This window comes from Echinops telfairi, unplaced genomic scaffold (assembly GCF_000313985.2).
Source record: "Echinops telfairi isolate 266 unplaced genomic scaffold, ASM31398v2 ScPeMD7_7412;HRSCAF=8450, whole genome shotgun sequence".
Lineage (NCBI taxonomy): Eukaryota > Metazoa > Chordata > Mammalia > Afrosoricida > Tenrecidae > Echinops > Echinops telfairi.
Window position 1 is genome coordinate 16,829,590 of NW_022111312.1, and position 13,939 is coordinate 16,843,528.

The 13,939-nt window shown below is 57.8% G+C and overlaps 1 protein-coding gene across 1 annotated transcript in view; it reads left to right on the forward strand.

Moving 5' to 3' along the window:
- GLT1D1 (glycosyltransferase 1 domain containing 1) overlaps positions 1-13,939 on the forward strand; it is a 49,214-nt gene that overhangs the window by 27,867 nt on the left and 7,408 nt on the right. The window contains exons 8-10 of the mRNA XM_004709745.2: positions 7,359-7,402; positions 8,303-8,423; positions 12,976-13,074. Of these exons, the coding sequence (XP_004709802.1) occupies positions 7,359-7,402; positions 8,303-8,423; positions 12,976-13,074 (264 nt within the window). The remainder of the gene's footprint in view (positions 1-7,358; positions 7,403-8,302; positions 8,424-12,975; positions 13,075-13,939) is intronic.

A 13,939-nucleotide genomic window follows, 5' to 3' on the forward strand; every position in this document is an offset into this window, starting at 1 on the left:
TGTATATTGAGTTCTGTGTGCGTGTAGGAGGTGAGGTTGATGACGTGTATATTGAGTTCTTCTCTGTCCTTCCTCCAGAGTAGTGTGTTAGTTTCCTGTGTGTTGTCTGTTGCTCTCTTCAACTCTAAGAATTTGATTAATGTATTTGACCGTCTTGCATTGGGTATATAAGTATGTGTACAAACCAGACTCTGCCCTCAAGCCAATTCTGAGTCCTGGCAGCAACCCTATGGACAGAGTAGACCCGCTCCTGGGGGTTTCTGAGCCTGTAAATCTTCGTCGTCGTTAGGTGACCCTGAACTAGCTCTGGCTCACAGCGACCCTGTGCCTAACAGAAGGAAGCACGGCCCAGTCCTGCTCTGCCCTCACGATTGTCCTTATGGTTGAAGCCATTGTCACAGCCACTGTGTCAGTCTGTCTTGTTGAGGGCCTCCTCACTTTTTGCCTCCCGAGCAACGTACATGAAGCTGTGTGGGAAACTAACACCGAGGGAAATATGACGAGGACTAGATTCCCTAACGTATAACACAGGGGATCTGGAAAGCTAGGATTCCACGGGACGGAAGCCACCACTTGATGAGTTAAAGTCCAAGTACGCGATCCTGCTTTAAATATCTTTCCCACAGAGTCTCCCCTCACAGCTGTGCTGCCTTCAAGCGAGCACGTGGTTGGTTTTCTCTCCCGATGGAAGCAGACGTCCTCTTGCTATCTCCTCCCACCTGTCACGCAGCCCCCTCTTACCTTCCCCCAATGCAGGTATTAGGTTTCCTCACCTGTGAGCGCAGGGGCCTTACTGTAGATTTCACCCACCTTGTGACGCAGGTAACTACTGGATATGCATGTCCTATGGCTACCTGTAAGTATCCCAAGACAGTAAAGATTCCCTCTCTTCTCCCATGTCCACGGGGACCACCAAGAAGGGCCGAGGTGAGCATGCTACCATAAAATGTGTCTGACTCCTTTATTTTATTCTCTCTCCTATCTTCTCTGACTTGACCATGATCTTTCTATATTATAACCGTACAGTTGCGCCTATGGGCCCTTTGGTTATTGGAGGCTGGTTTCCTCTGACAAAGCTGCAGGAGTCTTACCATTGCCGTTCCAGCTTTTGAACAATTGCCATTAGCTGGATACGTTTTATCTATCTTTTAGTCTATGTCTATCTATGTTTCTTATAAGCTCCATAGTAATGGGTCCTGTTTTCTTATCCCATCTGCTAATTCTCTTCCTCCTGACTGCTGTATTTAATCCATTTACAGTCATTGATAGGTAGGAGCTTATTGCTGTCATTTTGCTGTGTGTGTGTGCGCGCGCGTGCCTGTCTGCTGGTCTCTTTGTTCCTCGTTTTCTGTACTGAGTCCACTTTGTTTGTAGGATTTTTTCTTTCTTGTTTTGTTTACTAAGTACGATTTTTCTCTTTTTCATTTTGATGAGGCTTATCTTGTTTTTCCTTGTGGACTTATTGTCCATCGTCCTCTACTATCTATCCATCTTTTCTTGGTACCTCTCTACTCTTTGCGTATACTTCAACCTGTTGTCCATCCATCCTCTGTTTATCATTGATCATTCATATACCTACTTCTACCCACCCATCCGAGTATTACCCATCTGTCCAAACTCCATCCATCCTTCCGTCATCTACTCATCCATTTATCATCCACCACCCATCACTCTATCTAGTCTAATCTGCTTATCTTTCTACCTATCGTCTATGTACCTATTCATCTATTAACTCATCCATCTTTCGCTGCTCCCACCTGTCATCTATACATGCATTTATCATCTATCCATCCAGCTCTAGCCTTTCATTATTTGTCTACCTAGCCTACTATCTCTCTCTTTAGCTCTCTCATCTGCCTACTTCTTATCCACCCATCATCCATATCTCTATCTTCTATCTCCCTGTCTGTACATCTGTGTCCGTGTATAAGCCTACTTCCACACCATCGTCTGTTCATCACGTCCATCTATAGGTCTGTTGGTCACATCCAGCCAGCCGTCTGTGCAATCAGGAATGGCTTACGTTTCCCTGGGGAAATGCTGTTTCTGCCCTCTGATCTTAGAGCATGTCACCTCCTCACCACGCCATCTGTCCACTTTTAGCATGATCACGTGTGTTTCTCTTGCGGTCTTGACGGGAAGAAGGCAGGACCCTCAGTGCAGGGTTGGAGGGAGATGGGAAGAGGCACCTCGGTGGATCCATGAAGGAGCCCCTCCCCTCCCCAGGGAGCACTGCAGGGCAGCCTTGTTTCTTGTGTTTTGATGTGTAAGTGGGATGCCTTTGTGTGTGGGTGCTGGAAACGAAGCCCACCCATACACCTAGGTGTACATACCCTCTGCCTGCGTGCACAGGGACACACGTGTGCACATGCTGGGGAGCAGGTGTTCCTAGCCGCCCCACACAGGCCGGGCATTTCAGACACTCTAAGCCAGGCTTTGCTAAGTGAGTGTGTGAGGCGGGAGATGGTTTTCCCTAGGCCAGCATGGACACGGGGCATTCAGTTAAGGAATAAATAGCCGTAGGAGAAAGGAGTGGGGATCGTTTCTGCTGCATGCAAGGCAGTTAACCTCTCACTGCGGGCGCTTCCATGAAATAAAAATGCCCAGCCTTCCTGCCCCTGGGGCTGGTGTCCTGTTCCCCCTGGCTTCGCTGAGAGATTTCCAATGAGCTGAGGCGGAAGGCAGAATCCGGGGAAGATGCCTCCTGTCTCCACTGGCGCCTGGGAGGGAACCCTGCCTGTCAGACCTTGTGTGCACTTGGAGCCCCAGTGGGTGCCGGGCATTGGAGTGGTCTTCTAAATGGAAGGTGCCCCTCCCTGCAAGTAGCTGATGACAGGAGCGGAGGCACAGTTGGGAAATGGGAGACCAAGGGGAATTTCCCATGGGAAGTTATCATCATCCATGAAACAGTTAATAGAGAACAAGTGAGGCCGAAAGAAAGCTTCCAGTGGACTGTTGGGCTTGGTAACTTCAGGAATTCAGGGTTAGCACACACGTTCATTATTTAGGATCATTTGAACACACAGGAAAATAACATATAAAGAAAAACCCAGGGCCGTGGATCAAACCCACCTGGAGCTAGGCCGTCCGCCCCGTTGAAGGGGACAGCTCTGGAGACCCCCCCCAGGGGCAGCTGCACTCTGTCCCTCAGAGCCCTGTGCACCGGAGCCGACTCAACAGTGAGCGTCGTTCTGGAGTGTGTTCCAAACACCACCAAGAAACGGTGTGGAGCTGTGTGTTCCCCTCCGAGGCTGTTTCTAGGAATAATGTCTGCCCCTTACACAGGCTCGGCCTTCCTCCTGACACGCTGGATGGGAGGAGCCCGAGTCTCCACCAGGCGGGATGGCTGAAGGATGGACACACACACACACACACACACACACACACACACACACCTCACACACACCACACACGGGGACACACACACACACACACACACCACACCACACACACACTGTCCTTGCCAGGAAAAGCGGAGTCGAGTTTCGGGAAAGGGGGGCTTCGCCCCTGTGAGCACACTGCAAACTTGCAGGTGTTGTCCAGGCCGTAAACCAGCGTGTCTTGAGTCCCCGTGCCTGCTGACCGACGGGGGTGCCTGTGTCAAGGAGGAGAGACAGGCCTGGGCCACCCTCCTCCTGAGTGGCCGTGGATTGCACGCTCTCGCCGTGTGTCGGGAAGGGACACCAGTAGAGATTCACCGCCCCACCCACCACCTTTCCACTCTCACTGCTGTGTACTGAAGCGGGAGGAGCACGGGCGGACAAGAGCCCCGGTCTCTCGGTGACTTTGTGGATTTGCACTTGGATTAACCGTGAGTGCCCCATTCTGCTGTGGCTCCCTGCTCCGTTGGCCGCAGGGCCGTGTGTTTGGTGACGGGCAAGTGGGCTTCTTGCCCTTTAGCAGGTCAGCTACATCCGGCCCTCACTTCGCAGCCACGGTGGTGTCCATCCGTTGTCTCATGGACATCCGCCACAGCACACAACGGGATGGCCCCTGCTGCACTTGGCATTCCCTGGTGCCGTGTCCAGAGGAAGCGGGCCGTCCTCCTTCCCGAGGGGAAGGCCTGGACAAGGCCAGGCCAGGCTCCGTGTTCTTCCCAGCACCCATCTGGGAGCATCCATCTTCCCGTCTTCCTTTGTCACCGTCCGGCTGCTCGCATGCACACGGGGTGACTGAGAGCCCTGGGCGCGGTCAGACCCACTGTCGGCATCAACACAGCATCGCTAAACTTACTTGAAGGAGCCTTGGTGGCAGAGGGGTTGAGCACTGGGCTACTAACCGCAAGGTCAGCAGTTTGAGCCCACGAGCAGTTTAGTGGGAGAAAGAGGAGGCTGTCTGGAAAGGCTGGCAGTCTTGGACGCCCAAAGGTGCCCTCCGCTGTCCGCCCGGCGGGGCCACTGGGAGTGGGTGACTCCGTGGCATTGGGCTTGGTTTCTGGTTCTCAGCCGACTTCAGAGGAGGCAGCCTCGCATCAGCAGTGACGGCTGCCCTGAGGTTTCCGGAGACCAGGAATGTTCCAGAGTGTGGCAGTGCCCTGGGGCAAGCAGGCGTCTGGGGTCCCCCCGTAGTAGTGTGGTAGTGTCCTTGTTGGTCACATCTCCCTCACAGAGTGGACTGACGAGGGGGCCTCCTTCCCCATGTGGACAATGGTCATGTCCCTGTGCCCCTTGCAGCCACCGGCCCGGACAGCTGTCATCACGGTGGGTGGTGGGTGACCGCTGAGTCTCTCTCTCTCCCTCTCTCTCTCTCCCCTTGTCAGGCGCCTGCTGCTACGTCATTTCCTCCGGAGTTGGCGTGTGTGCGTGCCACCTACAATATTCCCGTTACAGCTCACGTTTCTCTTTCCTACTCTCATTCACGAGAGACTACCACCCAAAGGACACTCACTACGGTGGGTTCCAGTCCAGCTCCGGTGGGCTGTCCATCCCCACCTGCACGTGCAAAGAGCCTCCCTGCTCTCCTGTGGGGCCGCTGGTGGCTTCGAACAGTCCACCTTTCAGTCAGCAGTCCCCGGGGCTCCCAATTCTCCTCCCCTGTTCCTAACGGTCATCACACTTTTACCTTTGTTCATGATCTCTGTCGCCCCCCAGGTCAGCTGTGATGCCCTCTCTCACTTTGCATTTTGGGTACCTGCCTCCTCCCTGTACCTTGCAGCTCTGCTCGGAGCGAGGGGATTCAGAAAGCCGGTGGGAAATGGAATCAAAAGCCCACGGAGTGTTTTACACGGAGGTTTTGAAGCGCCTTCATAACAAGGTGCCGGTTTTATTGATCTTTTCAAGAACCAACTGCTGGCTGTATCGCTTCTCCCGCGCTGTGTCATTCCTTCTGCTCTATCTTGGCCGCTGCCCGTCTCCTGGCAGGTTTAGTTCACACCTGCCTTGCTAGTTCCTGGACTGGCGGGGCCAGGCCGCTAATTTGAGTCTTCTTCTTCTTGTGTTAAATGCCGACAGTGCTTTACGTTCCCTCAGAGCGCTGCCTTTGCCGCGTCCTGTGGCTCTGTGACGTCGTGTTTTCATTCTCCTTGGACTCTGTGAAGTGTGTGATTTCTCCTTGGACTCACTGGTGGTCTAATAGTGTGCTATTTCATTTCCACATGCCTGTGATTTTTGTTGGTTTTGTTGTTTCCCCACCTTTGGCATTGGCCCTCGGTTGTAGCCAGAGAAAGTCCTTCGATGATGTCAGTGTTGGGAAACGTATCTGTGGCCTACAATGTATCCTGCCGTGGAGAAGGGCCCGTGTGTCCTGGAATGGGTGGTGCGTTGTGCTGGTCATGGGTGGAGGCTCCTGCCTGGCTGGCTCCAGTCTGGTGGGTTTATAGCACGACTCCCCGTGGACCTCTCTCTGGGTGTTGCGTGCATCCAGTAGTGATTGTGGCACATGGAAGTCCTCAGCCATCGCTGTCGCACGCTCTCCCTTCTCCGCGTGCTTGGTTTCCGTGTGTGGGTGTGCTCATGGTGGGCGTTCCTGTGTAGTTACGATGGTTAGCTTTTCCGATGCAGGGGTCCTTTCATTGCTACAGAAAGTCCGCCTTGTCTCGTGTGCACACTTCTGATCAGAAGATTGCCCCCGGCTCTCTTCCGGTTATTATTTGCATGGAGTAGTTTCCCCCTCTTCACTGGGAACCGCCTGTGTCCTCGGTGTGCCTGTGCAAGCCGGGCCTCTCGGCAGCGGCAAAGGGGTCTCCGGGAAGTTTGTGGGGAAATGGGATTAAAAGAGGACTTCTTGAAGCTCCCTCGTAATTGGAGCATATCTTTGAAAACATTGTTGTAATGGCATATCTAAATCACACGTCATCCAATTTGGTAGCGCGGTTACATTAAAAAGAGCTGTACAATCATCGCCGCAGTCTGTGCTCCGTGCCATCTTCCTTGTGCACAGTGCTCGCCTGCTGCTCTCTGCTCTGGGACGTAGCATTCAGCCCATTTCCACGCGCGGGGTCCCTGCTGGGAGGGGACTGTCTACCCTTGTCACGCGTGGGGCTGAGCTCCGTCTCTGCCTGCAGCACCGCCTGCCTGGGGGCTTTGCTGGGTCATCGAGTGTGTCTTTTGGGGGTCTTCCCCCTCCTCCTCGTCTGTGCACGAGTGTGTGTACCTGTATATGAGTGTGTTCAGTGGATGAGTGTGTATCTGTGTATATGAGTGTGTGCATCTGTGGATGTGTGTATATGTGAGTGGGCATATCTATGTGTGTATTTGTGTGGGTGTGCGTATCTGTGTATATGAGTGTGTGTGTATCTGTAGATGTGTGTATCTGTGTGTATGTGTATATGAGTGTGTGTATCTGTGTATATGAGTCTGTGTGTGCTCTATGAGTATGTATGTATCTGTGCATATCTGTGTATATATTTGGATATGTGTATCTGTGTGTATCTGAGTATATGAGTGTGTGTGTACCTGTGTGAGTGCGTATCTGTGTGTACCTGTGGATGTAAGCGTGTGTGTCTGTGTATATGACCGTGTGTGCATGTGCACGCCCTTATCCGTCTGCCCTTGACGACGAGCATGAACAGAGCCTGCACATGCCCTTTACGCGGTGTGTCTTGCTGCGTCCTGGGTGACACAGTGAATTGGGTTCTCCTGCGACAGTTTCCACACAGGTGTTCCGCACACTTGGCTTTCATGTCCTTGTGTCGAGAAGAAAACCTCCTCGCCCCAAATTGACATTGGACCCGACCGTGGCCATGTCTCAGCGCCCTCACTTAGGGAGCCCGCACCCCCACCCGCCTGGTGGGGAGCTCCCCCTCTGATTTTCCTCTGGAAGGTGGTGCGTGAGCGGCCAGGCGCAGGGCCGTGGGCCCTCCTGGGGCTCTGGCTCACATCCAGCTCCGTCAGCCTCAGCACCTGTCTCTCCCTCCGCAGGTCGACCCCGAGTTCACGAGGGACGCAAAGGCCAAGGTGCAGAGGTAAGGGGGGGCGCGGACAATGGAGCATGTGGAGCCACCCATCTCCCATTCTGGTTCATGTTCAGACACACACACTTCCCTCACCTGGTACCCCTCCCATGGTCCTGTCAGATCCAGGACCCACACCGACCCCCCTCACACCCAGGGGGGCAGACCCAGAGCTGCATCTCTGTAGGACAGAGCAGCACTGCCCTGGGGGCTTCCAGCCTCTGCTCTGTCCCAGGGAGCAGGTCGTGGACCCGAACCACTGACCTCTCAATCAGCATTCCCATGCGTACCCTGTCATGCCACCAGAGCTCCTCTGAGACAGGAGTGGCCCTTCCTCCATCTCGCCGACCAGGGAAGGGGCATGATGGCTAGGAGTGGCAGCCGGCATCCACGCTCACTGGTTAGCAGGCAGAGCCTGTTGACACTGTCCTGAGAGGACAATGGCCACCAGCTGTGCCCGGAGACCAAACACATTGAGGGTGTGGAGGAAGAAGGCCCGCTGCCCTCACCCATCACAGTGAGGGCAGCGGGGCAGTGGGAGGAACCCCTACTTGGAGACAAGCACACCCCAGGGTGCTGCCTGTGAATCCCCTTGTCCACCAGTTGCAGGGACGCTGGGGTGTTGGCAGCACATGAGAGTGCTCACCTCTGCTCAGAGAGCTGGTTCCTCACACACTGGCCCCAGCGTCTGTCTGTCTGTCCGTCTGTCCGGGGCCGTGTGGGGCGGGCGCCCGGTGCAGTACAGCCCCGTGGGGAAGCAGCAGCGTTCGGGCTTTCTGCGTCGTCAGCAGCAGCGTGGCACCCGCTAGGTCGTCCTCCAGAACCACCGGTCATCCACGCCCTTACATCCGGGCCTGGAACCACCCCGTGCTCCTGAGCACAGCCCCCGGCCCACTGCGCTGCCCTTTCCAGGAGCCCCGGGGTTCGGCTGGCCGGCGAGATGTCCCAGGCCGACCTGCACGCGGTGGTGAAGAACTGCTTTGCCGTGGTGAACAGCTCTGTCTCAGAAGGCATGTCAGCCGCCCTCCTGGAGGTAATGCTCCCCGCTCGCCCTGGGGGGCCCCTGAAAATCGCAGTCACCACCTCCCACGCTTCGGCTGATTGGTCGCCTGTCTCCAAGCTGAGGACGCTGCACGGGGCTTCCGTTAGGGCTGCGACACTGGTTTGTTCGTGCCCAGTGTGGAATGTGGGGAAGGGTGAGTGACCGCGTGGCTTTGCAAACAAGCTCACTGCCGTCCAGTGGGTTCCAGCTCCCAGCGGCCATAGGACAAAGTAGAGCTGCCGTGGGGTGTCTGAGGCGTACTCTTATGGGAGCAGATGGCCTCATCTTTGTCCTGCCAAGTGCCTGGGGGTTTGAACTGCCAGCCCGGCAGGTAGCTGCTCAGCAACGAACTCCCCGGGCCACCGTCCACCCACCGGCATCGGGTTGATCTTGACGCAGAGCAACCTGTGTCTAGGGTTCCCCAGGGGGTGACTGTACAGGAGCAGACAGCCTCGTCTTTCTCCTGGGGAGGGGCTGGTAGGTTCGAACCGCTGACTTCACGGCTAGCAGCCCAACACGTAACTCACGGAGCCGCCAGGGCTCCCTTTGTTTGTGCTGAAGTCCCCCGCGCCCTGGGTTCAGGTGAGAGGAAAGAGCCAGACTTCTCTGGGGATAAGGGGGGGGGGCGCGGGCAGATCTCGTCTCAGCTCCATATCACCGTCTGCAGCTGGCACGAGTCAGACCAGGGCCATCCCCCGGGCTGTAGGTGGCCATGTCTTTGGAAGCAGAGTGCCAGGCCTTTCTTTCAAGGCACCCCCACCCATGCGGAGGAGCCATCAGCACCCCAGGGCCTCCGTGTGGCCCTTTGCACCCAGGTCCTCCCTGGCTGCAGGGACTTGTCACTTCAGAGCGGGCACCCCCGGTGGTGCTCTCCTGCCCTCCGGTCCCTCCCTGTTTGCCAGCCGCGCTGGCTGGGTGTGCCCGGTGCCCTGGCACGCTGGAGATGAGGGAAGCAGGAAGGAGAAGGGACCCGGTCAGAGGTGATGCCTAGTCCTGTCTTTAAGGAGCAACGGTGGTGTGGTGGGAACACACTGGGCAGCCAACCGCGCAGTCAGCAGTTCAAAGCCACCCGCCGATCCAGGGGAGAAAGATGCAGCTCTCAATTCCCGTAAGGAGCTACCGTCTTAAAGACCCACCGGGCCGCTCCACCCTGTCCTGTGGAGTGGCTGTGAGCGGCGCTAACTCTATGCTTGGGGTTAATGTCTTTAATGCTGGTTTCCGTTAATCACACAAAGAGGAAGGAGGGCGGCACAGAGGCTTCAGCGGGCGGGCCCCCGCCTGCCCTCCCAGCCTTGCTCTTCCCCTCCGCTCTGAACACGCCCCGGCTCAGCCTGCCAGGGTCTATTCTCCACCGTCCGGGGAGAAAAGTGGAGGAGATTTGGGGAGCGATTCTGTAACGAGCACACACAGCACTGCACTGCAGATGAACGGCTGCTAAGCTTCGTTTACTTCAAAGGAAGGACAGCTGTGAGCAATTGTGACTGCACGCTCCTTCTATGGACGGCTGTGGAGGGGGGACTTGGTTCTCTAGAATTACCAGGATGTCCGTTTGCCAGCCTGTGCGGTGGTGGCAGACACCCCCGGGGGCCCTCTCAGGCGTCCAGAAGAGGACCGGCGGGGGTGGGGGGGCTGTAGCAGGAGGCAGGATGTCGGCATTTCCTAGCCTCCGTCTTTGGAGGGGGTTCTGTCTTCAGTGCCTGCTCCCTGGGCCCTTCCTTGGAGATGCTCATGGCTTGGACATGGGCTCCCCCCCACCCCCACCTTGCTCTCTGCGACACAAGAGATCCGCCCTACAGCAGGGACGACAGAAGGGGCTGTAAGAGTAGGCGCTACACTGTATCCCAGAGGACTTGGACTGAGGTACACACGTTTTTATTTGCCAGGGGAGGCAATCTTGTCTGTAGCAAGGTAGCCCTGTGCCCCACACCAGTCTGCCTCCAGCACCCGCGTGGGATACAGAGTCCAGGGTGACGAGGGGGAAGCATGTCCAGCCTCAGGCTGGACTGGGAGTGCAGGGAGTCTCGTCTGCCCACAGTGAACCAAGCAGGATGGAGGGGAGGGGACATGTTTTGTGGGGTTTGTTTCCTCAGCCCACGTCTGCCCGGCTCCCCCTCACCCTCAGGGTTTCCCCTGCAGGGCGGGCACTGCCTGCTCGTTGGCAAAGAATGGTCAGTGTCCTTGGTCTCGCAGCGACCGGCCCAAGGGACAGGGGTCCTTTCAGGGTTCTCAGGGGAGAGTCTCGGCTGGGCAGCTCGTGTACAGCCACCACCTGTCCGTCCCTGCCCTGTGTGACTGTCTTTCAGCCAGACAAGGCAGAAAGGCCTGGTGGTCCGCAACGGACCATAGGCGGGCGGCATCACCCACCGAGGCAAGGTGCTTGCGGACTTCTGGCCGTCAGACGCACCGAGTCATTCCTGTGGGTGGGAAACCCTTTGGGCTGTGAGGATGCAGAGGGCGGTGAGAAGGGGGTCAGAGTTGTAGAGGAGCCCGGCAGGCCTGTGCATCCCAGCACTCCCCCACATGCCCAGGGTGTGCCCTCAGAGACCCACGGCCACCAGCAGGCTGCCCCCCTTTCCTGGAAGCGTCCTTTCCCTGAGCGGAGAGCCGAAGGCTCGCAGGCAGCAGCGTGTGGTGTAACCGCTCTCTGGGGCGGCCCTCAGCTGTGGACGGAGAACAAGGCTGGAGGGGCACGCACCGGGCGCTAACCGCAAGGTCATCGGTTTGAAGCTGCAGCCGCTGCTGTGGAGAAAGACCCACAGGGCAGTTCCGCCCTGGGCGGTCGCTGTGAGTCGGCAGCCATTCGACCTGCTGGTGAGGGGAGAGGACAGAACTTCGTGGAGCGCGACCAGGGCCCTGGGCTGGGGCCTTGAAAACCAGCTAGGCTGAGGGCAGGTGTGCCAGATGTTGGGCTGAGGCTGCTGGAGGCCCCACAGGGGGTTCAAGGACTGTACCCGCCCACCACACACACAGGTGGATCTGGGAAAGGCTTCCTCGCTCTGCTGTAAGCAGGGTGCCAGGGGGTTCCCACCATGGCCGCCAGGTGCCCGGCACGCTCCCCACTGCCCCCCACCTCAGAGCTAAGTCAGATGCAGACTCGCCCTCACTTCCAAGGCAGCGGCGTGTGCCGCCAGCCGCGCAGACGCTGGCTTTCTAGAAGACGGGCTTGCTGTCATTCATTTTGAGGACAACACAGCCGCCGCCGCTGCTCCCATGGAAACGTCCCCTCTTTCAGAGCCATGCTCAGCTCCCCATGAGCCCAGCACTTCAGGCCACTAGCTGCTCCTGGATTTTCAGCCCGGGACATGGGAGGGGGCAGTTCTACCCTGTCCTAGGGGGCTGCTGGGTGCCGGGATCCACGGCTGGATGGGTGGTTGGGGTGGAACTAGACTCACCAGTTAGAGTTGGACCCTGTACCTGAGGCCCAAGGGTGGCACAGGGGGTCTGCCAAGTGTGGGCTCCTGACTGCCAGCTTGGGGGTTCCAAACCCCCATCACTCCTCAGGAGCTAGACTGCTCCCAGGATGGTGGGGTCTCGCCAGAGCTCCATTGAGGTGGCAGCCTTGGAAAGCCCGTGGGCCGTCCTGCTCAGGTCTTGAGGAGACAGGGGTGACCACACACCTTCTGTTGTTGGCTCTGTGCAGCCCCCTCCTCCGGGAGCCGATGCTGCTTCCTGGTGTGGAGTTGCTGTCGGCTGGTCCCCCGCAGGCGCAGGCGATGGGAGCAGGGGCCTGCTCAAGGCAGACGTGCTTGCTTGGGAAGCCACACTGGGCTCGGGTTTGAGCAGACTCGCGGTGACCCCAGCCAGCCGCTCCAGGAAGTCTAGGGTCCTCGGACTCTAAATCGGGTGCTGGGTCTCCCCTGTGGCGATCAGAACGGTCAGTGAACAGGAGCCGGGCACCATCCAGGCCTCTGGTCTCGGGCACAGGTGGCATTCCCTACATGCTTCATTTTGTCCTCCCTCTACTGCCACCTGGAGCTCACAGCAGCATCCCAGGTGCCAACAGGTGAGGCTGGTGCTCAGAAGACAGCCACACAGCTCTGAAGGAACCCTTGGGGGGGGTGCGGTGTCAGACACCGTAGTAACATCACAGGGTGCAGCCAGGATGCTGGGTACCGCCCTGTCGGGGAGCTGCCCTGGGCGTTGGTGAGGCGGTCATCCCTGTGTAGAAAGCTGCCTCCCTCGCTGGGGGCTCCTGGTGTTGACCTCAGCCCTTGAGGTGAAGCGCTCCACACAACCCAACTTTAAAAGACCCCTCACTGTGGTCTTGGTTCGGGTGAGAGGGGAGCTTGGTGCGTGTACGAGACGCAGACAGACCTGGTTCGAGCCCGGGTCATTCACGTGGAGCTTGAAGAGCAAGGCTGTGGGCACCCTGACCTGCTGCCTGTGTCCCATGCCCACTCTCCTGTGTGGGGCTACCTCAGCTCACCAGGCAGTGGGGAACGGGAACGTGGTGTGGGCTCTCGGGCTGGCGGGTCACTAGGGGCAGCTGGGTTTTTCCTTGGCATCTAGGTGTCCAGTGGCCTAAGGAGATCCTCCCCCTCAGGCCATGGACCTGGAGGTTCTCGTGATGGCCAGGAACATTCCGGGCAACGTGGCCGTGGTGAAGCATGAGCGTACCGGGCTGCTCTTCTCCGACCCCCAGGTGAGGATGGCAGCAGGGGGCTCCCGCACCAGGGTGCAACCATTGGGGGCCAGCTCCCACCTGGAAGGGGGAGAGGGAGTGTTATCAGGGAGACCAAGTGGGAAATCCCCCCAATGACTCCCTCCTCCATCCCCCGTCCCTCATGTAAAGGTGACCGGTGGGCAGTGTTGACTAGAGACACAGACCACTCTGGGAGAGGCCAGGCCCATGGGGCAGAGTCTATGGAAGCGGGCACCTGCAGCAGCTCGGGAGGGTGGAGGGGCAGAGCAGGGTCACCCCAGCACCTCTCCCCTGTGAGGGAGGTGCTCTCCTGGAGCCAGGGGTGGGCTGTGGCTTTCACACTACAGGGAGACAAGCGGCCCGTGCCAGAGCGAAGCTGTGCCGCTTGTTGTGAGTGGGGACCAGAGCCCGTCTCAGCCTGGGGAGCGGGGTGTCTGTGACCTGACCGCACAGGTGGGTGGGGGGATGTCAACCCACAGCTGCTCTTTCGTGAAGAGGGGCAGCTTTCTGTTCCCAGAGAGAGGGACGGGAAGGGTCAGATGCAGGGCTCTGACCCTCCCACCTGGGGGGCATCTTCTGCTTCCCCAGCCTTGTCTCTGCAGAGACATACCTGCTCAGCGCAGGAGGTCCGACAGAGGCCAGTGCCCCCTGGAGGCTGTCAGGCTTTGTGAATCTCTACCCTTTCCTGTTTGTCCCTCACAGCGACCACGGGGACAGGGTAGAACTGCCCCCGGGATTCTCAGCTGGAGGCTTTACAGGACAAGACGCTCCCCCCTCGGAGCAGCTGGGAAAGCAGAAGGCCCCTCCTGGTGGTGTCCGTAGTGGGGCCGGGGCCATCCAGCACAGGCACAGGGCTGTGTGTGTG